At 44.6% G+C, this 25352-nt stretch overlaps 4 protein-coding genes and 1 long non-coding RNA gene across 8 annotated transcripts; 2 read left to right on the top strand and 3 right to left on the bottom strand.

Moving 5' to 3' along the window:
• Positions 1-1337: 1337 nt before the first annotated feature.
• On the bottom strand, positions 1338-3898 carry LOC307084176. The gene is made up of 7 exons (XR_013812304.1): positions 3685-3898; positions 3354-3476; positions 3022-3156; positions 2686-2773; positions 2526-2596; positions 2311-2430; positions 1338-1893 (listed from the first exon to the last, which is right to left on the bottom strand). It is a non-coding gene; the product is annotated as an uncharacterized lncRNA (long non-coding RNA).
• Positions 3899-4522: 624 nt separating this feature from the next.
• On the bottom strand, positions 4523-6976 carry LOC307084375 (uncharacterized protein). Of its 4 annotated transcripts, XR_013812312.1 has the most exons (7): positions 6613-6976; positions 6352-6465; positions 5981-6109; positions 5805-5871; positions 5450-5676; positions 5120-5191; positions 4524-4953 (listed from the first exon to the last, which is right to left on the bottom strand). XR_013812312.1 is itself a non-coding variant. In XM_079748736.1 (6 exons), the coding sequence occupies exons 1-6, from the start codon at positions 6812-6814 to the stop codon at positions 4877-4879; spliced, it is 1146 nt and encodes a 381-aa protein (XP_079604862.1). In that variant the 5' UTR covers positions 6815-6976; the 3' UTR covers positions 4524-4876. The 4 variants fall into 4 exon arrangements, 1 of the variants encoding a protein (XP_079604862.1); XR_013812311.1 differs by having other exon boundaries at positions 4524-5191; XM_079748736.1 differs by having other exon boundaries at positions 5120-5676.
• A 1791-nt stretch (positions 6977-8767) lies between these two features.
• ddi2 (DNA-damage inducible protein 2) lies at positions 8768-16091 on the top strand. The gene is made up of 10 exons (XM_079748098.1): positions 8768-9151; positions 9651-9780; positions 9962-10291; positions 11089-11215; positions 11597-11724; positions 12329-12457; positions 12916-13019; positions 13358-13550; positions 15206-15257; positions 15562-16091. Exons 1-9 carry the CDS (start codon positions 9014-9016, stop codon positions 15214-15216), a joined length of 1290 nt encoding a protein of 429 aa, XP_079604224.1. The 5' UTR covers positions 8768-9013; the 3' UTR covers positions 15217-15257; positions 15562-16091.
• Positions 16092-19861: 3770 nt separating this feature from the next.
• LOC307083708 (rho guanine nucleotide exchange factor 19) lies at positions 19862-22740 on the top strand (the record flags this gene model as incomplete). The annotated part of the gene is made up of 9 exons (XM_079747660.1): positions 19862-20113; positions 20193-20353; positions 20716-20868; positions 20955-21084; positions 21169-21324; positions 21570-21662; positions 21770-21915; positions 22296-22460; positions 22622-22740. The coding sequence occupies 9 exons, from the start codon at positions 19862-19864 to the stop codon at positions 22665-22667; spliced, it is 1302 nt and encodes a 433-aa protein (XP_079603786.1). The 3' UTR covers positions 22668-22740.
• Positions 22741-22959: 219 nt separating this feature from the next.
• cplane2 (ciliogenesis and planar polarity effector 2) lies at positions 22960-24643 on the bottom strand. The gene is made up of 5 exons (XM_079747529.1): positions 24409-24643; positions 23953-24105; positions 23679-23803; positions 23456-23592; positions 22960-23300 (listed from the first exon to the last, which is right to left on the bottom strand). The coding sequence occupies exons 1-5, from the start codon at positions 24518-24520 to the stop codon at positions 23078-23080; spliced, it is 750 nt and encodes a 249-aa protein (XP_079603655.1). The 5' UTR covers positions 24521-24643; the 3' UTR covers positions 22960-23077.
• Between the last annotated feature and the right edge of the window lie 709 nt (positions 24644-25352).

The raw sequence follows: 25352 nt of genomic DNA, 5'->3' as shown, positions 1-25352 counted from the left end.
ACACACGACACACCAAAACACACTCAAAATAACCAACCAACCTAAACGTCTCGGTGTCAGGAACAACAACTCAGTATCAGCAACGCTAACCCACCCGTCGTGATAAAGAAACCCCGGACAATGTCTCCAACGCAAAGGACCTAGGAGGGCACCAGAGGTCCAACTTGCGATGGTCCAAACCTCCCCCCCAGGATCCCTTGCGGCACCCTGAACACCACGGTCACCACAATATAAAGAAATAATTAAATATTTATATTTATGAAGAAATAAGAATTATTTATATGCCTATGGCGACAACAACACGACTACCGTCTCCTTCTACTTCCGGCTCACGGCCCCCAACCGCAAGATCTCGAGTATGCGCAGAACGCGAACTCGGATATGTTATACGATGCTGGTACACATGCAGGTAAAAAGGTGACTATGGCTATGTTATCTAGGTGTTCTAATCCGATTTTGCTTGTCCGTTCACGTGCTGATAGAAGTAGATCGGCTAAAGATGTTTGCATGCACTTTGCAAGTCCTGTTGAGGTCTTATTTGTTTATTTACCCGATTATAACTTTGCATGTATATGTCAGACTAACCCATTAATTCGATTTTCTTGAGTGTAATATAAACGCACTGTCTGAGACATTATACAAATGCGTTACTCGTTATTAAGACTCGTAGGCTATCTCTCCTCTTGTCAGGTTATTGTCTTGGGTCATTTGATTCACCAGTAGGTTTGTGCTTTACATGGACAGCTTCGGCATCAGAAGTCCCTGCAAACTGGACTGAATAATAATCATGTTCCATCAAGAATTAACAATAAAAACAATAGAAAGAAATAAACAACAGAGAGGATAGAGTGGATAAATATCTAGGTCGCCGACTTCCTTACTTACTCTCTGTTTCCGTGTTTCCCGTATGCTAGTGGTTAAGGGGAAATGACGCCATTAAGACCTGAAAAAATTGCCTGGGACGTTTCGATTTTAAATGTCAGATTACCCTGAGTTTAGCAATGGTTGAAAACATTTGGGATACTGCAAGTACCCAAGAAAATATAATATTTCATAGGTCTAGTCGTTTTCACATATTTGAATGCCGAAATATTACATTTTGTACATTTAAGTAGTTGTTCTTGCCTCAAGACCATCTTGGCAGTAAGACATTATATCTTACGAATGTTCACCTATTTAAGATAGAAAAAGTGGTTGATAGTAATCAAAGATAGAGAAGAGATACTGACAAATGCAACACATAAGCAAAGACTGTTAAAAAAATGCAAATACAACTTGCAAATTCAAAACTAAATACAAAACATATGCCGGTTGAAGACAAAGGAAATGTTTTGATCGTCGTTTTATTAAATTAATCCAAGCTCAGCACTACCACAATGCTATAGCATTATAGACAATACTGTAGGAATTGTGCGATTTTAAAAGCTTGCCATTGTACGTCTAATTAATCCAACAGAAAAAAAATGCCACATCTGTGTAAATTGTTAAGCCCTTCAACATCTAGCTCTCAACTGTCACTACTCACCATGGTCAGGACAGTTATATATTACATTCAATAAAATAAAAAAATAAAAATATATATATACAAAAAAAAACACATTATCATACATACTGCTGAAATTAGGCAGCTTAATTGTCCCCAATACAATGGGGACATAGTCTTTCAAACCCATGTATCTCTTTGATAACCATATCTATTGAGTCAACAAGTGTTCTCAGATCTATATTAGTTTCTAAATGCTTTGTAAGTCACCAATAATATTGTCCTTGGATACATCATGGCATCAGAACATCATAGTTGGCAAAAGGAAAACTTTTCTCCAATCTCCTCTTTTGGGTATGGATATTCTGGTGTGGTTGTAGATACAGGGGCAAACACAGCAAGGCCGTTCACTAGAGAAATGGAGATTGCATGTTTTTAAATACAAGTAATTTCCAAAAACCTTGGTCTCCACATTGAACCCTCTAGAAAATAGTATTCAATGCTAAATATTACTATTATACTATTTAATACAATATTAATTATATACTTACCAAGCTAAATCTAAGATTGGGAATGGACACATATTAAGTCATCTTTATGTGAGAAGTGCTTGTTTCGTTGACTCAAAATGACAATCTGAGCTATGTCACTTTTCTACTGCAGCTATTTTCTCCAGAAACTACAACGTTTTAAAAGATTAAAATGTGGCCATCTCTGGATGTCAATCAATCCAGGGATTTCATTTTAATAAGCTCCAATTTTGATTTCTCAAAACTCAAGCTACTGGGAAAAACACATAATGCAGGATTATGGAATGGAGTACAAACCATGTGTGTGCCTCATAGTTTTCTTCACACAGGCATAGAGAAGGAGGAGCAGTAGCAAGATGCTACAAGCCAAGTTAATGACAATGATCGTTGATTCCCACCGATATGGTACTTCTGCATCTGGTAAGAGAAATGTGATCACTGTCTCACTATTTAGAATGTGTACATCAGTTGTGTCTGACACCGGAAATTCTGAAAAAGGTCTGCTAGCATACCATATAGAGAGCATCTTGCATTGTGGGTTTTGTTTCCTGGAAAGAATGCAAAGAGGCCACTGTCACTGCACCTGTTTATTTCACAAATTGAACATGATATTAAAGCCACAGAAACATTTAAGCAGGGTACAAGTGGTGTCTACTCACTATACTGACTCACTGAGTTATTGATTTGCAGTTGCCGTCGTGTGTGTCCGAGTATGTTTTATCAGGACACGGTTCACATTCGTATGAAAAATCCTTATTTCCTGAATTAGGAGAAACTGATACGTTAGTCATTGCATCAGTTTTGAATATTATTTGTTATTGGAACGATTCAACTTTAATTCGCTTGAATTACATTTCTTAATGTTTTTGTTTTTTTCCTAATGCAAATTCCCATTTTAGGACATTAACTTTAAGCAAGACTAAATGTGTAATGTTCATATAGGACTTTGTTGTATTGTACTGTATTATAATTGTATTATAATGGTTAAAGTAGTGCCATGTCTCTTGCCTTTACGCTTAAGTTTCTCCCCAAGTTGACAGGTTTTCTTCCCCTCACACTTGGAACAGTGTTCATCGGAACACATGTAGCCCTCGGAACAGGAGCACTTCGCATTTGTGGTTTCTGTACATTGTTCCAGTGTTCCTGCAGACACGCGCGCTGAAGGTTATGAATCAACCGTGACTTTGAATCATAGTTGGGTACAATGGTTAAGCCCTCAGTTCCGATAAAACTTACTAAAGTAGAAAACAATTTTGACCGCAAAAACAGAAAAACACCTCCCACAACTCTTCCTTGAATATCCTTTGTATTTCAATTAGGGCATAGATTTTATGTCTTACTGTTTGAACACGTAAGGCAGGGTTGACATTCGGAAGGGCTGCTACTGTCCTTGTAAGTTCCTGGCTTACATGGAAGACATTTGGTCTCATGATTTTTAGAACACTCCACCGAGACATATTCACCTTTGAAAAAAGATATCATTTAGCATTCTTCAATGTGAAGAAACATTTGGAGGGAAACAAAAGAAACCATGGAGATATCCAATAAAGCATGAAATAATTGATAATGTAACGGTTATGCCTTAATAAAAGTTTAGATTATAACAGGTTTGTCATTTCACCACTTTGAACAGTGATGATTTTTTTTAATGAATACAAAATTCCGTTTTACCTTTACCACAGGAGTCACAGCAAATGCCTTCATCACTCTGAAACTGCAGCCCCTTGCAGGACAAAGCCAAATATACAGCCCAAGCATCAAGGAAACATAGAAGTCCAAAGCACAGAATTAAAGAGCTCATTTTAAGAGAGCAAATGAAACAAGAGCACGCAGATAGTCAGTTCGTTCTGTTCCAAGGCTAGGTTAAACAGCCCATGACGCAGTAACCTTCTGCCAATTTGTGCAATCTAAAAGCCCACGACTGTTTTCTGTGGTCACTAAAGGTGCACATGTTGAGGCCACAGACCAGTGTCGCCTTCCCGCAAAACACATTTCCGTATTAAATCATGTCCTGTGTAGCCTACAATGCATGTGAGTCAAGCAATTATGTTTTTCCCTTGACAATGTTCCTGAACTTTCTTCAGGATAAGCCCCAATCGTATGTTTGTTGTTTTTATATTTGAATACTAGAAAATATAGGGGGCCTATACAGGGGACGGGGAGTGAAATAGTTATAACTTAGCAACAGCTAACCAAACCAGAGGCTATCACCTTTGCTTTAGATTGTGGTTGGTGAGATGCTTGTTTCACTTCAGTGGAAATTCTCTTTAAGTTTACGTAGGCCTATGTTTGGTAAATACCTTACCTTTACAGAAACAGAAAGAGCACAGAGGTTACTAGTTATTTGTTAAATGCTCAACTTATTTGGTCTAGTTATATTAATGGTCTATAAGTATTAAACTAAATGGGAATCCTATACCCAGTTGTATGAACCAGAGACAGCGCATAATTCTCAATATACAGAGTCATTACAACATACCCATGAGGTAACAATTTATTTGAATATTAATTTTTTTATAAAAGTTGTTGTAGATTTAGACAGAAAATAGACATATATGAAATAATACAAATATGTGTAAATCTCAGGTAAACATAAACTGTGATATAGCTTTGACATTGTATAGATGGCTTTCAGATGTCCATATGAATTCATGTAAATGTCTTACTGAAGGCTAGGCAAAGCCTAGAAGTTTGTTTATCACTGATAGCACAAATTAGCTATAATTTAGCCTGGATGACATGGACGGTTAATAGGCGTTTGTTCTTAGTCGTTGAAGAGGTGGCTCTAGAATAAGTCTAGACGTTTGAAAAGGTTCCACCATAACCGAAGTTGAGCCCAGCCATCTGAGCTACGTAGGGAAGTCTATACTGTGTCTATTAAATGAAATTTTTCTTGCTGGGTTTCTTTGATGGGGCATTTACATGCTGGGTCCTCTTTAGCTGGGAACAAAAGAAGGAGAGAGAAACAGAACTAATAAATGGTGTTGATAGACCTACGCTGTTCAAGTAACCTGTTTTTTCCTGTTACATTAAAATAGACACACGATATCTAGAGTGTACATCATTTTTGCCACTCGGTATTAATCATGCTTGGCACAAAGCATACCTCTGCATCTAATTGCCACAGCAGTCAGTATAAGCAGTCCAACAACGACTCCAACAATAAGCCCCCCAGTGACTGTGAAAAGGAAGAAAAACACAGCCTCAATGACATCAACCCTGAAGAGTGTACACTGGGGTTCTTGAATACCCAACAGCAGGGGCGTAGAAATGAGTTTAACATTGGGGGGGACACATATCGGAAACCTGACAGATCCGGTATAATTTTTAGGTGGGACAAATGCGCCTGTCTCCGATACTGGAGGGGACACGTCCCCTCCGTCCCCCCCGGTTCCTACGCCCTTGCCCAAAAGGACAGAACAGGTTAAATTCGCACCATGGTGGTTTCTGTCGTGGACTGCAGCCAGCGTGTTATTGGCAGATGTCTTCTGATGAGGTAACCCTGTGGGTGTGCTGGTTTCTGGAGGCGGGGACGTATGGGGTGTCGTCAAGGAGGTGGTCTCGGTCTTCAACCTAGGGGTCATTGTGATAGGAGGCAAATGATCATGGCAGACGACATCTGATGTCTTGTTGCCAATGACCCGCACTTTGTTTTCTGCACATCTGTCGGATGGAGAGGGGTCATTAGATAGGGTTGGCCAAGACCTCTTTTGGAGCAACACAACTTATTGTGGTGAGTCGCTGTATATGAGATTTATAAAAACAGCCGCTGATGTAGAATGGTTACATACTTCGTCCATGCCCTGCATGGTGAATCAATTCTGGAGGAGAAATACCCGTCTTCACATGCTTGACACTCTTCATGACGTGGGAAATAAGAAAGCAGTGCATTGATTACATTGATCAATTTGACTTTATCCAAGTGTGATCGACACATAAACATCTTTGCTGTGTTCCTTGTGTTTACCGTCCATCCTTAGCCCGAAACCTTTTTCACATTTGCAAGTGGCAGAGTCTTCCTCCCTGGGACTGAACCCTTTGAGGCAGCGGCATACTCTGTTTGCAGTGTGGGTGCACGGGCTTTCTTCTTTACTCCCTAGAATAAAGAAAACAATTGCCTATTCTATAACAACAAGCACATCTGTTTGAGGATGATTAAAAAAATTGTATATATATCATCGTTAGGCAAATGAAAGTCAAGCAGGTTGATAGTCTATGCATCCTTAGATGTAAACTAATGAGTGGTTAGGTATTTTGTTGAATATCACCCTAGTCTCAGTCATATTTCAAATCAACACCTAAATTCAAAATGCTTGATGTTCCTTTTATTAGACCTACCTTTTTCGCATTTTGTGCAAACCAGACAGAACTGGGAATCACTGGCTTCAGGCTGATAATAACCTTCACTGCAAGGTTCACACATTTTTTTATCCCGGTTAGCTACTCGTTGTCCTAGAGCAATGAGAAACAGTACAGTTAATACATGCTGATAAGGAACTATATTCAGAAACATTTATGCAGAAACAAATACAACTTACAAAAAGAACAAACTTTTATATTCTACAACATTTATACTGGCATAAATAAGAAGCACTTTACCTTTATGGCAATTGAAAGGGTCAACCAAAGCGACCATAAGTCCATTAAAGTACATAGTCCAAATGAGTATCAACGGCAGCCTGCTTGTCTGCAGAACAAAAGTTGGCATCCTGGCGTTGGAACTTAGACCCGGAGTACAGCCGAGGGCACCTGTGCCTTGCGCAGCTGGAGATGAAGAACACCAGAGATGGAATCCCATCATCTAGCCTACGAGACGTGACGTAGCTCTGTTTTCCTCACGCTCATGATCATATTTTGGTGACGAAGAAGCTAGAGGGCAACTGGAAAGTTGCTTTTGAGCTTCATCACCAAATGATCATGTTCCTACCAACAGTTGCTTTAAGAAACATGTGTTTTTGGCTGATTGTGGATGGTATTTCCTGTTGTTTCAACAGTTTAGATTATATTGTGCAGTAGTGGAATTGGATGTCTTGGTTTTCAACATCCTCAATACTGGATGATCTCCCAGATATGGGAAGGCTGAAAGAACCTAATTCTAAAGAGCCTCAATTCATACAGTTGTACATAATGTTCACGCGGATCACAGCCTTTTTGTTCTAAAGTAGAGCCCCTTAGCACATACAACAGAAGCATTATATTATTGTTATTCATATATGACAACTACATATCGAAAACACTGTATGTAATGGTGGCAAGTCAGTGTCCACACTTTTATTTTATACAATAATATAAAATTATATATTGCTATTGATAATCAAACATCAAGAGTGTAACGATTTGGAGGATAAATAGATTCAGTAGATTCAATCTTCAAAGTCAGATTGTAAGATAAGATAAGATAAGATAAGATAAGAACTTTATTTCATCCCATACATGGGAAACTAATTTGTTACCACCTGTTTCTGCTACTTAAATGTTCAATTTTGACGAATTTTAAAACTGTCAGCGGAAGCTCTCCTTGTCAGCAATGTTACAGTTTGAATTAAACATAGATTTTTATAAAGTTTATTCTATTGAATGTTGAATTAATTTATGAATGTTGTGCCTTCATTTTTAACATTTAGCTAAACAACTTAGCTGTTATTGTCAAGCAGTGGAATATTTGATTAGCATCGGAACAAGATGTGGGTTTTATTCACGGAAGCAATGATCGTCTGATCTATTTCTGTGGTTGCCAATGAGACAGGGTGGAACCCGAAACGCTGTGGATTAATTTGCAAACTCCTACCACGCAGATGGAAGGTTGCACACCAATTACAAACAAAGAGCTGAGTATTTGGGTTCTGGAGAAAAGTATCTACAACCCAAATGTCTTAATCAAAACACCTCAAAGACAAATTCCAGTCAACTGTTCAATACGTACAGCATAACAGGGAAATTTTGAACCGTGATATTACTTTTGACATGCAAAGTAACAAATAAGTAGACGGCATTAGCACGAAGATTTGAAATGATATGGAAGAAGAGACTTTTTCCCCCATTAACCACACTCACTTCCTTCGTTTTTCCCGGCAAAACCGACCCAAATCTAATGATAGAAATCACCCCAAAGGCAGTTCTACGCAACGGAAGAGAGTCGAGGAGGAGTAAAATTTCAACATAAAATATATATCATATGCTGGCCATTTAAGGCAATGTATGCATGTAAAAATCACGTACTTTAAACCCAAGTAACTAAAATGCTTCAATAACTTAATGCAAATAAATAAATAACATATCAATATTTGCTCAGGCCGGTGTTTCAGCAAATGATTAAATGTACATGGTTAAGACGTTTATTTTGGAAATAGCAAATCCCATAACAGAGGTTTCTGACTTTCAGAACCTTCCCTTGCAATACATTTGGCCATTGAGGAACACCTGATATAAAAAGAAAGAAATAGCTGATATATATATTTTATTGTCTTTTGTCTATATATCTAGATAGATATTTAGTAAATCTTAACCATTTGGTTTGTATTTGACAGTGGAACTAATTAATTATAAAAAAGATGGCTATAAGAATAATAGTCAAATGACATATTTGTGCTAAACTGAAATTAACATATATGTATTAATATAAAAAAAATGTAAATGAACTAAATAAATCCCCCTGTGGGTGAAAATGAAGATGAACGCTTTGGTTTCTCGCGAGAATTCACGACAGTAAAGTCATAATTTGACGTGTCGAAAATGCGATGCAGAATACGGCACACTGTGATTGGTGTTTTGTTGATAAACGAAAAACTGTCTTTAAACTGAGGGGCTGGTGCTTTCAGTTTTGTGGCTGAAGTTCTTTTTGATGAAAACGTTAAATTGATATAAATTATAACCACTGGGTTAAGCTCGAACACACGGCACATTAGCGTGTATTCTCCACTGGAAGAAGAAAGTACACAAAGTAAAGTGGTTCTCCAGTACCGCGGCTCCGTGAATCATCTGATCCTGCCCCAGAACAGCGATGCAGATTACGGTGTTCTGCGCGCCGAGGGATCGCCCAGAAACAACTTTCGCCCTCGATGTTTCTCCAGAGCTTGAACTCAGAGACTTTGTAGCGCTGTGCGAACTAGAATCGGGCATCCCAGCCGGAGAGATCCAGGTACGGCTTAAGTAGATAGATGGTAGCTCACCCAAGCAGAAGAGCTATGCTAGCTCGCTAGCATGATTCGCACTTTTGCTATCTACACTTAAGCAGGTTGCTTCACTTAATGGGCTATATAAAGAGCATCGTTTATGATTTTCTGCTCAATATCCACGGTTGCGGTTAGATTTCGGTATGCGTCTACTTCCACCAAGTCATGTTGAGGCACATGAGCATGGCTAATGTATACAACGTTAATCTTCAGAGAGAACTAGCTATGAATGAAGGACCCACGACGTAGTGGATGCTGTTTTTGCAGTTGGGTGCATGCTGTGATGTGACATGAGCTAGAGAACAAATGTATAAAGCTAGCTGCGAGATAAAGTTAGCATTCGCTGTTTAGTTTATAGAATGGCAAGTAGGATGCAATGATAGCCAGAACAACGATGTGATGGTCCTTTACAAAGAAAGTATTAACTATGACCGCTGTGCTTATATTCGTAACCCAAACACATAGATCCTGTACACGGAACAACCTCTTGTAGACTTAACTCGCGCTTTGGGCAACTACGGTGTGAAGGATGGAGATGTGGTTGTGCTCAGACAAGCAGACAGGAGACCCCCACCAACACCACCCCCTTTCCCAGGTAAGATAGGTTTGTTGGAAATTAACCTTGCAAAGCGATTGGCTATTATTATATACCTGTGCATGTTGTGCGTTTACCAAGCGTACCATTTGATCAACATGAAAAGTACGCCCTTCCCTTAAAGTACGAAAACGCATGAACATTAAAGTGCTAAGAAATTTACCCCCCCTCGTCTCCATAGGTCTGCCCCGTATCGACTTTCGTTCCATCACAGTACCGGGCACCTCCTCTTCGGGCGGACAGCGTGCTGCGCCAAGGCAGCAACAGCATCAACCCTCCCTGCAGCAGCAGCAGCCGACCCCATCACCGGCCGCGCCTTCAGCCTCGCTGCTGCCTGCTCCACAGCCGTCCACGCCGTCGGCCTCCCGCGCCTCGGGCTCTGGCTCCTCTCTGCCGGGGCTGGATGACCCGGCCCTGCTCCAGCAGATGCTGCTGTCCAACCCTCATGAGCTGTCGCTGCTAAAGGAGCGAAACCCGCCCCTGGCCGAGGCACTGCTAAGTGGGGACCTGGGTGAGTGATTTATTTTTATTTTTCTTAGTAGGAATTAATGGCTTTACATTCTATGTTGGACAGGACTTAGTTATTCCAATACATTTTCTCCTCATGTCACTCACAAAACAACAACGTTAAATAATGAGTTGTCCTTTGGGTTTCTGGTTTGTTTCACTAAAGTGAAAATGAAACGACTAAAGTGAAACAAGGAAGTTTTTCTCTGTGTTTCTGCAGGGTGTTTCTCTAAAGCGTTACAAGGATGTTAAATAAGGTGCTCCTCATCTTTGTAATAGCAGAGCATTTCACTACAGCATGAACTGATCTGTTCACAGAGGGAACCAAGGACCTTGAATAAAGAGTTGTCTTGTGTGTTTCTAAAGAGCGTTTCAGTAAAGTGAAACAAGGACACTGAATGGAAAGATGTCCTGTGTACACTAAAGTGAACACACACTAAAGTGAACACATATCCTGTGTTCACTAAAGTGAACACAGGATATCAAATCATGATATGTCCTGTGTTTCTGCAGTGTGTCACTCAAAACCAAACAAAGACATTGAATCAAGAGATTTCCTGTGTTTCTGCAGTGTGTCACTCAAGTCAAACAAGGACATTACATAAAGAGATGTCCTGTGTTTCTGCAGTTTGTCACTCAAGTCAAACAAGGACATTACATAAAGAGATGTCATGTGTTTCTGCAGTGTGTCACTCAAGTCAAACAAGGACATTACATAAAGAGATGTCCTGTGTTTCTGCAGTGTGTCACTCAAGTCAAACAAGGACATTACATAAAGAGATGTCCTATGTGTTTCCTCAGAGCGCTTTACTAAAGTGCTTGTGGAGCAGCAGCAGGACCGAGCCCGGAGAGAGCAGGAGCGCATCAGACTCCTCACTGCGGACCCCTTCGACCTGGATGCTCAGGCCAAGATAGAAGAGGACATCAGGTATAGGTTGCATGGTTTTGGAGGCTTTCAACCACATACTACCATACAAAAGCATACGATTTATATTGGCATCATTGAAACAAAAAAAGTGAATGCCTCACAACCTAGTTAGATAGTGGGATCAGAAGGGGATCAGAATGAAACAAGGTTAGTCTTTTGTACATTATATCTATCGCGTCTCAAAGTGATCCTAATTGTAGCTACCGGAGAGATGGCTTTTCAGTTTATGTGCAGTATTTTCTGTAGCATAACCATGTGTTAATGTATAGTATGTAGTAATGTATGTATAGTTAAGGTATACAGCTGTTTTGGCGAATGGGATTCAAAGTAATTTCTGCCCAATCTAAGCTTGATGTTTTAACCAATTAATCTGTTTTCTAGGCAGCATAATGTGGAAGAAAATATGACCATTGCAATGGAGGAAGCCCCAGAGAGCTTTGGCCAGGTGGTTATGCTCTACATCAACTGTTTAGTCAACGGACACCCCGTCAAAGCCTTTGTCGACTCAGGTAAGACCCCCTACTGCTTTCTGGGCATTCTGGGATGTATTGTATGTACAGTATACTGGAACAACGTGTATAATATATCTATATGCACAAAAAAAGCCATATTGCTGCAGCAGAAAAATGGAATGCCTTTATTGTTGTCTTATGCTGCCGGTTATCTCTGCCTCTTATAATGCAGGTTCACTCAGCCTCTAATAATGGAGGTTCTCGCTGCCTCTTATAATAAAGGTTCTCTCTGCCACTGATAATGGAGGTTCTCTCTGCCTCTTATAATGTAGGTTCACTCAGCCTCTAATAATGGAGGTTCTCTCTGCCTCTTATAATATAGGTTCTCTCTGCCACTAATAATGGAGGTTCTCTCTGCCTCTTATAATACAGGTTCTCTCTGCCACTGATAATGGAGGTTCTCTCTGCCTCTTATAATATAGGTTCTCTCTGCCACTAATAATGGAGGTTCTCTGCTCTTATAATACAGGTTCTCTCTGCCACTGATAATGGAGGTTCTCTCTGCCTCCTATAATATAGGTTCTCTCTGCCACGAATAATGGAGGTTCTCTCTGCCTCTTATAATGGCGGTTCTCTCTTACTCTTATGCTTGTGGTTGCAGGAGCCCAGATGACCATCATGAGCCAGGCGTGTGCAGAACGCTGCAACATAATGCGCCTGGTGGACCGTCGCTGGGCTGGGATAGCCAAGGGCGTGGGCACCCAGAAGATCATTGGCCGAGTTCATCTGGGTGGGTGTCTCCTCCTTCCACTATGAGTATCGTTGAGCCCAGAGTCATTCAAGTGCCCGTGCATTATAGTGCATGTTGGGACCAAATGTGCATTGTGCATCCATAGCCCAAGATCTGCCTACCTGTTACGACTCTTTTGAATCTAATTGCCCACTCAGAATGCAATTCACAAAGCAAACCATTACTGGGATTTCACTTTGTGTTATAAACGTAAGGCTGGCAGTCGTTTTGTCTCGTGGCAGACAGGCTGGCTGGCTAGGTGTCTGACGTTAATTGAGTTCCTCTGTGATTTAGACTCTCTAATGGAGAAAGAAGCTGGCCACAGATTATTGAATGAGTTGTAGAAGTTCTCCCCAACGACAAATGATGACCGATGATCCTCCCAGACCCTTGGCTCCTCAAAGGATTCCAGTGTAGTTCATTGGCGCTGACGCTCCTGTTGTGTTGCCCCCCCTCAGCTCAGGTGGTGATAGAAAGCATCTTCCTGCCGTGCTCCTTCTCCATCCTGGAGGACCAGCCCATGGACATGCTGCTGGGCCTGGACATGCTGAAGAGACATCAGGTCTGCGCTCTGCACCCACCGCGGCCACAACCTCCCTCCACGACACAACAACCTAGGGCTGCTCCATGATGGAGAAAATCCTAATCACGATTGTTTTGGTCAATATTGAAATTCAGATTATTCGAACGAATCCCGATACATTTTTGAGTTTGAAAAAATTATGTGATTATTCAGCATTCCTTCCACAAAAAAACACTTTGTATCAAAGTACTTTGAAATGTCCACTTGGAAAAAATAGAACGTTTGGAGCTCGTTTGACCCACAAATCAAAATTAGATTAATTGAACAGCCCTACAACAACCACGTCACTGCTCTCGTCTCCTCCTCCGTCTCCTCAGTGCTCCATCGACCTGAAGAAGAACGTGCTCCTGATCGGCACCACGTCCACCGAGACGCACTTCCTCCCAGAGTCGGAGCTCCCGGAGTGCGCCCGGCTGGCGTACGGGCCGGACGGCCGGGAGGACGCGGCGCCGGAGGAGATGGCGGACCGCGAGCTGGCGGAGGCGCTCCAGAGGTCCATACAGGAAAGCGGTAAGGAGGGAGGGAGGGAGGGGGGGGGGGGGGGGGTTACCCTGGAGTCTTGCCGTGGTTTCCCCGCACACAAGCTTGTGTTTTCGTTTTTTTAATCCCATTGGATGTTTTAGATCATCCCACCCTGGGAAATACATTTGCATGCGCCTTCTTTTTTTAAGCTGCTCAGAGTGTTGACTGCTGTTCTTTTTTCCCTCTCATGGCTTCATCTCAACATCCCAGCGAGTTAAGCCCTCCATGGCATCATGATGGTGTAGTTACCATGTGACGGATGAGTTAATAGAGAGGATCAATCTAAATATGAAATGATCCTAACTGAATGAAGAATACAGTTGTTAGTTCATTAATAGTGTTATTATCTTGAAGTAGCTGAAGTCATTGTTTATTAAGGTAGTCAAGGTAAGCGGGGTGTGTTATTGTGTGCATTAACACGGACCGAATCACCAAATGACAGTGGTGTAAGACGGTGCGAGGATTGAACTTCAAATGGACGACATACATATTTCAGTTTAAAAAGCAGCAAGGTTGAATCAAGTATGCGTATAATATCTTGCTTGAGACTTTAGGACCTGTAGGCCGTTCACATGTTGTGTTCAGAAAGCCTATAAGAAGGAGAGCTTGTAATGGTGTTTAGCACTCACAATTAACTTAACAAATATAATCAGTTGTTGTAGTATGTAAAGATTTAGTGGCATCAGGCGCAACGGATATGGCAGAAATTAAATATATAATATTATGTAGTATGTTTTAAGCCTATAATCTCATAAAAATAAGAATGAATGTTTTTCTTTACCTTTTTAATAGACACCCTATATCTTCATAGGTAGGGGGTCAGTTTTATTCAGTCGACCATAAGGGACAAATGTCTCTGGAGAGAATGAGTCTCCAAGCATTCAGGGGTTTGCAGTCTGCAACCTCACCACTAGGTGCCACTCAATCCTTTACCAAGGAACTCCCTGCAGCGCTCTTATAATGTAAGCAAAGTGCAGTAAAGTATCTCAAATTGTGTTTTTGTACAGCACAAGTGGTGGTAAGTTTAACAGCCCTGTTTATGTCTGGTTCCTAAAGGAAATAGAAATCGGACTATTCCATATGCAGGCATTCAAGTCAAATCTATTTGAACATCCCTTGATCCCCTTGATCTATCGATGTACTTATATAAACCGTAACCCCCAGTACTAAGGTTGTCTATGTCTTGGTTAACACCCTCATTAGTGTCGATTTATGTCTTGCAGAGAAATCGGACTATTCCATATGCAGTCATTCAAGCCAAATCTATTTGCACAGCCCTTGATCTATCAATGTACTTATATAAACCATAAATCTCAGTAATAAGGTTGTCTATGTCCTGGTAAACATCCTCATTAGTGTAGATCGATGTGCTGCTGGAAACAGCTGTGAGCTGAGAATTGCCTGCTTGGCGGTAGGTTACGGGTCATGTGATTACAGGCGATGGGGTCACGGTGTTGACCTACGACCTCAGGGGTCACGGGGTCGCAGCGCTCCTCTTAGTGGGCACCTTTCTCTGTGTGTGTGAAAAAGGCTCCAGCGTGTGGTGCATGCCCTGCGTGCTAACTCTGCGTCCCCTTTGCACGCTGTGTGTGGTGTGTGTGTGTGTGTGTGTGTGTGTGTATGTGTGTGTTAACCCTGAGCAGGACAGCACTGATGCATATGGGGGAGACAGCTGGAGAGGGCCCGACCAATCAGGTACTGCAGATCCACAGAGAGACCAGGTTCATCATCGCTTACCTTCTTTTGTTTTTGTGTACATTTTTGGTTTTGCTTAGATTTCATGTTTTTGCTGTATCGTCATAGAGCATATTTTTGTTTTTCTTGAATCCATTTTTGATTCTGTTTGACAACGGCGATTCGATCCCAAGATATAGGATACAAGTCCAGGAATATTTTTTTATACATTTCTGAACAACACAAATGTGGGAACCCCCCCTCCCCCATTTGAAAGTGTTCTCATGATCACTTGTAACTCAAATGTTTCCACTGCATCTCCCAGACACTGCAGATGGACAAACTACCTCACCAGAACCCCAGCCATTCCAAACGCCCAACCCCCTGGACCAACCGTCCCCCTCCCCTTCCTGGGCTGCAGACAACTTGCCAACCCCCGCCGGCTGCACCCGGAGGCCCCCACAACCACAGCCTTCCCAGGACCCGCCCGGCCTCCAGGGGCCTCTAGAGTCCCTTCTGTCCCCGGCCGAGGGCACTGCCCGGGCCTGTGACCACCAGGCTCTGCCCCCCGCTGCCAGCCCTGCCCCGCTGCCCGCCCCCTGCCTCACCCGGGAGACGTCAGAGCTGCCCCCCACTGAGGACCCGGTCGGAGGGCGTGGCCGGACCTCCCAGGAGCCAGCAGGTGCGCCCATAGAAATCGATTGTGACGCCGACGGGATGGGGAGTCCGGGCGAGCTCTCCGCCCCCCAGCCCATGGAGCAGGAGTCCGGCGACGCCCATCCAGCCCTCGACTCCCCCGGCCCGCCCTCCCCCCGGCCCCTCTCCCTCCCCGCGGACCCCCTCCCCGTCGTCGCCGCCGCCCTCGACCCGGGCGACCCCGCCTGCGCCGAGATGAGGTCCCCCCCATGCGAGGCGGAGGGGCCCGTCCCGCCGGAGAGAGCCCAGCCCGAGGGCGAGCACTGCCCCAACAACACGCCCTCGCTGGCCTGCGCCCTGCGGGAGCTCCACCAGCTGCTGGTGTCCAATGGCTGCACGGGGTCCCAGGACGCCGCCTGCCCCCCGACACAGGCCTGCCCCCCGACACAGGTCTGCCCCTCTGCACAGCCCTGCCCCCCGACACAGCCCTGCCCCCCTGCACAGGCCTGCCCCCCGACACAGGCCTGCCCCCCGACACAGGCCTGCCCCCTGACACAGGCCTGCCATCCCCCTGCACAGGCCTGCCCCCTGACACAGGCCTGCCCCCTGACACAGGCCTGCCCCCCGACACAGGCCTGCCCCCCTGCACAGGCCTGCCCCCCTGCACAGGCCTGCCCCCCGACACAGGCCTGCCGGGAGACCGCAGACGGGCTGGACGATGGCGGCCCCCGCCCCGGCCAGTCCCCCGACTCTAAAGACCCCGGGGACCCCGAGCCGCCGTCCGCCGCCATTGAATCCAGCGGCGCACGACCAGGCGACGATGCCAAAGCCAACCGCGCCGCCGCCGCCGCTGCTGCTGCTGAAACGGAGCCGGCGGGCTCTGAGAGTCCGGGCCCCGCCAGCCAGGAGGGCCAGGCGTCCAGAGAGGGGCCGGAGGAGGCCGCGCAGGGACAAGGGGAGCCGCCTTGCCCCGACGGCCGCTGCGAGAGCCGGGCGGAGGGGCAGGGGAAGGCCTCATCCGGGCCCCCGCTGCAGGCCGGCCTGGCGGTCAGGGAGCCCCCCGAGGGGCAGCAGGGGAGAGGGGTGGCTGACGGGAGGGCCTCGGGCACCTGTACCCCTGACAGTCTGGGCCCTCTCCGGGGCCCCGCGGCCCCCGCTGCTCCCTGCCCGTCCCCGGCCCCCGCCCCGGAGCCCTCTAGTGACCGGTTCCCCGCGGAGCACCTCCAGAGGATCCAGGCGGAGGGCTTCTCGGCCTGGGAGGCAGCGGAGGCCCTGGAGCAGGCCCACGGCGTGGTGGAGCTGGCCCTGCTGGCGCTGCTGGCCCGTAATATCACTGTGCCCACCTAGACTCTCTCGCGCCCGGCCAATCACGCGGGAGTCCTCCGTCTCTCTCTCCCTCTCCTCCTCAGACGCCTCTTATTTACAAAGTGTATCCGGACGATCTATCATCTACATCATACAGGCATGGCGCATCCTCGTGGTTCAGGCGGGAGACGGCCGGTACTGCGTTACTGAATGAAGCCAATGTGAGGTGTGTGTGCCTGTGTGTGTGTGTGTGTGTGTGTGTGTGTGTGTGTGTGTGTGTGTGTGTGTGTGTGTGTGTGTGTGTTGCATGCAGCTCTGGGCATCTGCAGAGTCTCTACAGGGAGGTGGGCAGGTATAGGTGTTTTGTTTGGTGGGTCCATTTTATCTGAGCAAGCCTGGGTCCTTTTTATTCCAGACAAAGTCCCATAATTAAATGAAATCAGTATTGGAGCAGTATGAAGGCGTTTAGACGCCCTGGAGGGGAAAAGTTCAAATGAGAAGGCTATAGGATGTTAGAACGAGAGGCCCTAGCCAGTCCCTGTGCCACATTTCGTCTCTCAGGACGACGGTGTCAAATAATGCAAATTGCGATTTTTCTTTTCCTTATAACTGGCATTTCAGAAACATTGATCGTTGTTTTATTTTTGGGTTGAGGGTAAAGGAAGATCTACAGCGAGAAACTGCTTCTATGAGCCCTTTTTATTCAACGCTGTCCTCTTGTTAAAATCTCATGCAAGCTGTTTTGCATTTTGAAATGTTGAACCGTTGAATTACATTTTTTTTCTTGAAAAAAAATTTTTTCTTACAAATTCAGTATGTGTGTGGGTGGGTGTTAAAGATGGCTTTTGTGTGTCCGGCTCTGTCATGCTATGCTTTGAAAGGCTCAGCAGTTCTAGCCTGCAGACTAGATGGTTATTGATGGAAATGTTACATTGATGTTTTGTCTGTCTATACTGAAAATATTAATTTCAGTGTAGACGGATCTGGTTAAAAAAGCAAAAAAAAAAACAAGTACCTTCATATCCATCAACTGTTTTATCATTAAATCCTATATACATTATTTTCTTTTGACATTATCTGGGTCATAAACAAACTTCAGGCAAATTTATGCATTTCCTTTATCTTGTACTGAATTTTAAATTGCAAATAAAATAAAATTAGTCTTTGTACTCTATATACGTCTATAATCATTTTCTATATTTGTATGTAGCAAAAATAAAAGTGGTTTGACTAAAGTTACAACCTGTCGGTGCAACAGAAAGAAGGTAATATTGAGGATATTTGAGGATGTGGTTACCATGGTGACAGACAGGCCAGCAGTGGCTCTCTGTACAGCTGCATCTTATTGTCTGTGATTGCAATTTGCAGTGTGCTCTTTGCACCCGACCCAGAAGGTTTCCCTGGTGGGTCTGAGGCAGACAGAATATCCTTCGTAGCAGCAGCAGTAGTGTCACAGTATAGTACCTGTGAGGTATATGCGGGTCAGCCATCACTGAAGTAACCTGTACACGGTGTGAATTAGAGCACAGATACTAGCCGTGGTGACTTCACTGCCAAATGATGAAATCGATGGAGGAACCAGGTCACCTATCTCAAACCATGAAGGCATGGGCTCATTTCCTCAATGAGGGCGAGAAGACTGAAGATCCGTGTGAAGGGTATAAACTTTAAAGACTTTCCCAAATGACTGGCCTAATTTGTGTATTAAACAGCATGTATGAAGCTGTCAGGCGGCAGTAGCTTCGGAGGTAGAGCGGGTTGACTGGTAACCGGAAGGTTGCTAGTATGAGCCCTGCTCCTCCTAGCCGAGTGTCGAGGATGTGTCCCTGAGCAAGACACCTCGGCCTAACTGCTTCAGACGAGCAGGCTGTCGCCCTTCGTGGTTTACTCTGCCCTCAGTGTATGAATGCGTGCATGAATGGTTGTAAGTTGGTCAATAAAAGCGTCTGCTAAATCCCCTAAATGTAAAGGTAGAAATAAAGTGACGTCTCTCTGTTTTCAGTACTGCTGTAGATATAGCTGTGGCCCTCCGGACAGTGGCGTCAGCCCGGACGTGGTCTTTGGGAAAGGCTGGGTCACGTGTGGACAGGTTCATGTCAGCCTTTGGGCTGGAGAAGGAGTGTGTGGAGGGTCTGTCCCCTACTGTCATCCAAGCAGAAACTACAGGAGGGTGAGCATGTGTTTGGTTTTGAAAGATTTGTTTCTGAGCCCATTAAATGGGGACTGAATTCATTTTTTTCTTGACCACAGTCCTGCAGATCCAGTTGCGCCCTTTAAATCAAAGTACCTCCACGTTTGTAAGTGCTCTTTGTTCTTTTTTGTATGCATTCATTCCTCTTTTATCCCCATGAATGCTCTACTTTTTTTTCTTTCTTTATTTCTGTTTGGTCCTTGCAGTCCCACTGTATCAAGACTATTGCCATCATGCGGTTGAAGACCTACCTGCGGAGGGCTTGGTACCTGAACCAATAAGATCACAGAGCTGTGAAGACCTACCTGGGGAGGGCTTGGTACCTGAACCAATAAGATCACAGAGCTGTGAAGACCTACCTGGGGAGGGCTTGGTACCTGAACCAATAAGATCACAGAGCTGTGAAGACCTACCTGGGGAGGGCTTGGTACCTGAACCAATAAGATCACAGAGCTGTAAAGACCTACCTGGGGAGGGCTTGGTACCTGAACCAATGACATCAGAGAGCATTTTGGCTCTGAAGGGGATCCGTTTCAGAGCCAAGTTCCAGGTGATCGTCCCGCCCCCTCAGGTGGCCGTCCCGCCCCCTCAGGTGGCCGTCCCGCCCCCTCTGGTGAACGTACCGCCCCCTCCTCCGGCACACTTTCCCCGGGACCACCTGACCACATTCTGGCAGGACCTGGACGAGGTGAAGGAATGTGGCGTTCTCGCCACTTTGAGCCCCAGAGAGGTCCACCGTCAGGAGGTGGGTGTCTGTCTGTCCTGTCTGTCCTTTCCGTCCTGTCTGTGTGTCTCTCTAACCATGTTAGTGGTCACCTCTGAAGGCTATGTTTGAGGTCATCGTCTCCGAAGCGTCCTACTTGAGGAGCCTCGGCGTGGCCGTCAATCACTTCATGGCTTCAAAGAAGCTGAGTCGGATGGTGTCTCCACTGGAGCACCACGTTCTCTTCTCCAACCTCCGTCACGTGATGTCAGCCAGCGAGAGGTAGGGAGACTCCAACCGTCTTCTTAAAGGCGACGTATTATACCACCAGGTGTGCGTGTGATTTGTCGTTCAGAAAATCTGCCTCTTCTGACCTCACAAGTGAGCGTGTCCACCTAGATGTATGACAGATTGATGAGCAACGTTTGCTGCAGTCCACTGGATAGGCTGGTAGACTGATCTATCCAACTCACATCTAGGTGGACACACCCACTAGTGGTGTAAGAAGAGGCAGATTTTCAAAACAGCTTGTAGTGGCTAATCACACTCACACATGGCGGTATAATATGTAGACATTTAAAAGGTTGTACATTTCTCCTTCTGGTTTTACCACCAGTAATGACTGCTTCTGTTCCCATGGTTAGCTTCCTCGTGGCCCTGGAACGCCTTTTAGGAGAGTGTGTGGTCATACCACAACTGGGCGGTCTGATGCTCCAGCATTGTCCGAGGTTTCGGGCGCTCTACGTGCCCTATCTCAGCAACATGATGTTCCAGGAGGCCCTCGTCAACAAACTCCTGTGAGTCTGGTCATCTTCTGCGTTTTTGACCTGATCTCCTGGACCTTCTCCATGCTAAAGGGTGTGCCGCCCTCTCTGTCTTCCAGGCAGGAGAACAAAGGGTTTGTGTCCGCCCTGAAGACCCTGGAGAGGGACCCCGTGTGTCAGAGACGGAGCCTGAAGTCGTTCCTCGTCCTGCCCTTTCAGAGGATCACTCGGCTGAAGCTCCTGATGGAGGTGAACCGCCAGACGGATCAAATATTCGTGTTTAATATGTGTTGATAATAGTAATATCTTGCTTTTTTCTTTGTTTAATAACAGCACGTCTTAACACTGACTGAACCTGACGCAGACTCATATCTAACCCTAATAAAAGCTCTTGTGGGCCTTCATAAGGTAAGAGACTCTTGTTTAATGAAGTGGGCCCCAAGGCCCATTTTTCTGTCTTCGCCACTGGGATCTGCAAGCTGTAAGCAAGTACCTCATCCAGTTATATTCAGCTATTGGAAAAAAAATTATGCTTTCTTCAAATGTAAATCCCAAGATGTAGACGTTTCGGATTTTAAACGACCATAAAAAACATGGATACTTGAATCAAGACTTGCTATTTCTCAGTCTTACCAGGTGGGATGAATACCACCTGTTGTCTTAGTCATGCGGGTCTTTCAAAGGTCAGCTGACGACGATACGTAGTACGTAGTACCATTTCTGTCCCGGATCAGGTCATTATGGAGTGCAATGAAGGGGTCCGGAGGATGAAACAAATTGAGGAACTTGTGCGCCTGGAGGTGCTGCTAGATTTCAGCAATGTTAAGGTTTCAAATATATATTTTCTTTTCTGATGGTTAAATGCTATCCAAGCGTTGTCCAAGCAGATGCAACATAAGGAGTGTTATGATTGTTTTTGTTTTCTTTGCTTCAGTTGCTTCCGCTGATCGTGAAGGGACGCTTTTTATTGCATGACGGTCCCTTGAGACAGCTGACTAAGGTCGGTTCAGACTCGAAAATCTCCTTCACTGACGTCCATCTTCACCTCTTCAACGATCTGCTGGTCATCTCAGTTCAAAAGTATGCCACATCCTCTGGGTGACTCTTTTAACGGATACAGTATAACACTCTAGCTTGTAGAACATGGCATTAACTATGTGTGGGATTTCAATTCTAAGACTGTTCATTCTCAGTAGTGTCAGACTTGGGTGTATTGCATTATTTAAAGTGAATTTCAGTGAAAACAGATGGAGGTCATCAAAGAACAGGAAATGGGCGTTTTGTTTTTGTTTGACGAGAATGAAACCCAGAAAGTGGTATATTTTTAAATCTGGCGGCTGACGCCATAGCAATTACACTTTCCATGCACCTCTTGGCTCGGCATTGATCTAGGAAAACAAGAACATGAACGGGTCATGGTGATCCGCAGGTCATGTGACGTCCTCCTCCACGTTTCCCAGGGAGCAGCGTTTTGGCGTGCTGGACCACACCTCATTCCCCGGCAACGTGCGCGTGGAGCTGCTGAACGCCAGCATGCTGGCGCTGCCCACAGGCTCCTTCCTGCTTCATCTGTCCCAGAACCATGCGGGCCACGCCACAGGCCTCATCCTCGCCGCACGCTCAAGGTCAGCGCTGACGTCCCTCATGCATTCACAACAACACGACTCCTGCTTGTTCCTGGTATTTTCACAATAAAAGTATTTTCTGGTGGTGGGCCCAAGTTAATGTTCCACAATGGCTTAAAATGTGTCCTGTGCAATTCAAGGTTTTAATGTTGCTTTAACAGGTCTGACCAAGTGGCATGGATGAAGATGCTGTCTGCTCAAAGTTGATTGGAACGTAAATTTAATCGCTCATAGTGTATGGTTTGAAATTGAAGGAACATTTGATAATTCATATTTTATAGTTTTAAATGTAAGGAATAGAGAAGGCTTTGCACACCAGATCACCATCACTATATGAGCACTATAATTCATTAGAGATTACTTTGTTGGACACTTTTTCTAATTATTTTTTATTTATTGCAATGAGAGCACTTTAAATGGTTGGAACACACGTAATAAGAACGCACTGATTGTACATGAAATAGTTTGATTTCTGGAAATAAAATTCTTATCCTTTTTACTTGGTTACTGGTGATCAAATCTGTCCAGTCAACGACGAGATTCCAGTAACAACACTGTACAGATGTTTCATCCCAAACTGAGGTAGTATTTCACGGCACACATCCACCCAAGTGTTCCTAAATGAGTGCCCCTTCCCGGTAGTGGGTAGGGCCACTGGGCAGTGTGGCCGCCATACAGTCCTGGTACCATAGCCGTTCAGCCAGGCAGTTGAGGAACGGGGCGACGTCTCCGAGCCCGTCGCTGACCTCTCCCCCTGTGCGAAGGACCGGGAGACCCTGCGTCTCCTGGAACCGCCGCACTTCTCTCTGCGTCACGTCGCTGTGCATGAACAGGTCAAATCTCCAGGGGTCAAGGAGGATTACTTCCAATGACTTCATTAAAAATCTCTAGAAGACATTGAACTTGAGTTGCACTCAAGCTCAAAAGATTTGTTTAACTTTTGTGGTTAACTTTGGTGTTGCTGGTTAAAAGTGTACGCGTGCACTAAAGGATACTTGGTGCCGACCACCATTTTTACAAGTTGGTCAGATGGCCCTGACCATCGTGCGATCTGATTGGGTAGATCGTCAAAGGAGGTTCTATCGGTAAAGGAGAAGAGGAAGAGGACCGCATCCACCTGTTCCTTACAAGACTGCAAAGGAATGGATCAATAAATATTGATTTTCCAAAACTTACTGAAATGTCATGTTTCATTCCTAGAGTGTATTTGATACTTACGGGGAGTAAGTGGTCGAATCTACGCAAGGCATTCTCTCCACAATCCCATAGCTGCAGTCTGAAGAAAAGTACCCGGCCATTTTCCCTGAGTTTCACCGGCCAATATAACACTATGGTCTCAATACCTGCAGGAAGAAAATAATGATCTTTCAAATGTAATTAACATGATGCCAGAAAGTGTTGAACTGTTTGTGCGTGTGTGTGTGTGTGTGTGTGTGTGTGTGTGTGTTTGCACTACAAACAAGCTCCCACACCAGGCCCACAGCAGACCCACCTGTAGTTTCGTAGTGCATGCTGGGAGTGCTGAGCCCTGCAAGGCGTGCTGCGAGACACGTTTTCCCAACTCCACTCTTCCCAGAAAGGAAGACTTTGTACTGCACTGTCTCCACGGCGACGTGAGGCGCCATCATGGGAGACTCCAAGAGGCCTGTGTCAAACAACCAGGCGTAAAGCGTGTTGATGGGATTTCAGTCGGGTAGGATGTGTTGATTTCAAGGTAAGCCTATATGGCAGTTAATTAGAACCCCACAATACAAGGCTCCTTTGTTAGTTTTAGTTTTAAATTACATACAAATATAGGTTTCAGTATGCTACATTTGCAGCCACTACTTTCAAAATGTATTACAATTTGTTTAAACATAATTCCACTTTACTGTGAAAATATATACTTTTATGAATGAACAATATAACCTCATCACATACAATGGACTGTGATTAGTAATTGACGTACCAAACTGCCTGCGTTTTTTCTTGTGCAGAATTCTGTTGAAGAAGTCTTTGCTTTCTGCGCAAAGATGCCAGTCTGCTATTATAATCGACCCAGGGGGCAGGTCTTGTGCCATGAACGTTATATAGTATATTATACTAGGGATTATAATAGGAATAGTTTGCAATGTTTGCGGGCTGTGTAACTGTGTTCCAACCTAACTTTATTCAAACAATTTTGCCTTAGTCTTTGCTCCCAATATATTTATATTTTGTGTCTGTGATTCACAAGCATAAACCGCTGGGCTGTCGGGTACAAAAGGAAAACTTAAACGTACACCACCAACTTCCGTAAACAAGAGTCGCTTAACAACTATGTCGTCACTTCCTCAATCACTCTCCTTATTACATTTTCAGCCGATAGGAGGTGCTAAAGCCCAACAGATCCTAGGAGACACAAACACAAGCTTAATAACGCAAGCTTGTAGTTCACTTGATCCCAGACCTTATCCCAGAAGGAGAACTTCCGTGGTACCTCATGGTTACGTTTTGGGACCACATGAAAGATCCCAATAAATGCAAAATAAAATGTGAAGATTGAGACGATTTATTTTGTATTGTTTATTTCAGATTATGAATGGAGATGGCTTCCCTGCGGCCTTTAACCTTCAGGATCCCATCGTCTCCCATCGATGCGGTCAAAGACATTGGGTCCATGGCCACAGGTAACCTACATGTATGTGAGAGGGTATTTGTGACCGTGCCGTCTTTTTCAATCTGTTTAGGGAAAAAAGGGGTGTGAATAGGTTTGATACACAATGAGAATCTTTTTGTGAACAAAGGCTTATGTTTTGATCAGAGAAGGGGACATTTTGATACAATTAGAATAAAGCCTTCTCTATGAGAAAGTTTCCAGTAAAAGAAAAATATTTAAATATAAGTATATGACTGATTATATAGTGTATAAAA

Source organism: Pollachius pollachius, assembly GCF_949987615.1.
Source record: "Pollachius pollachius genome assembly, chromosome: 12".
Classification (NCBI taxonomy): domain Eukaryota; kingdom Metazoa; phylum Chordata; class Actinopteri; order Gadiformes; family Gadidae; genus Pollachius; species Pollachius pollachius.
Note: the sequence above shows the minus strand (reverse complement) of the source record. Positions and strands in the feature narration are given on the sequence as shown.

Excerpts from the sequence above, each read along its gene's own strand:
- LOC307084375 (XM_079748736.1), bottom strand. The coding sequence starts at position 6,814 with ATGATGGGATTCCATCTCTGGTGTTCTTCATCTCCAGCTGCGCAAGGC. Across the intron at positions 5,872-5,980 it reads TTTCGGGCTAAGGATGGACG|AGTGTCAAGCATGTGAAGAC; the intron begins GTAAACACAAGG and ends CACGTCATGAAG. Across the intron at positions 5,677-5,804 it reads CCATGCAGGGCATGGACGAA|ATGTGCAGAAAACAAAGTGC; the intron begins GTATGTAACCAT and ends TCCATCCGACAG.
- ddi2 (XM_079748098.1), top strand. The coding sequence starts at position 9,014 with ATGCAGATTACGGTGTTCTGCGCGCCGAGGGATCGCCCAGAAACAACT. Across the intron at positions 9,152-9,650 it reads TCCCAGCCGGAGAGATCCAG|ATCCTGTACACGGAACAACC; the intron begins GTACGGCTTAAG and ends CCAAACACATAG. Across the intron at positions 11,216-11,596 it reads AAGATAGAAGAGGACATCAG|GCAGCATAATGTGGAAGAAA; the intron begins GTATAGGTTGCA and ends TCTGTTTTCTAG.
- cplane2 (XM_079747529.1), bottom strand. The coding sequence starts at position 24,520 with ATGGCACAAGACCTGCCCCCTGGGTCGATTATAATAGCAGACTGGCAT. Across the intron at positions 24,106-24,408 it reads GAAAAAACGCAGGCAGTTTG|GCCTCTTGGAGTCTCCCATG; the intron begins GTACGTCAATTA and ends TGTTTGACACAG. Across the intron at positions 23,301-23,455 it reads AAAATGGTGGTCGGCACCAA|ATTTGACCTGTTCATGCACA; the intron begins GTATCCTTTAGT and ends TGACCCCTGGAG.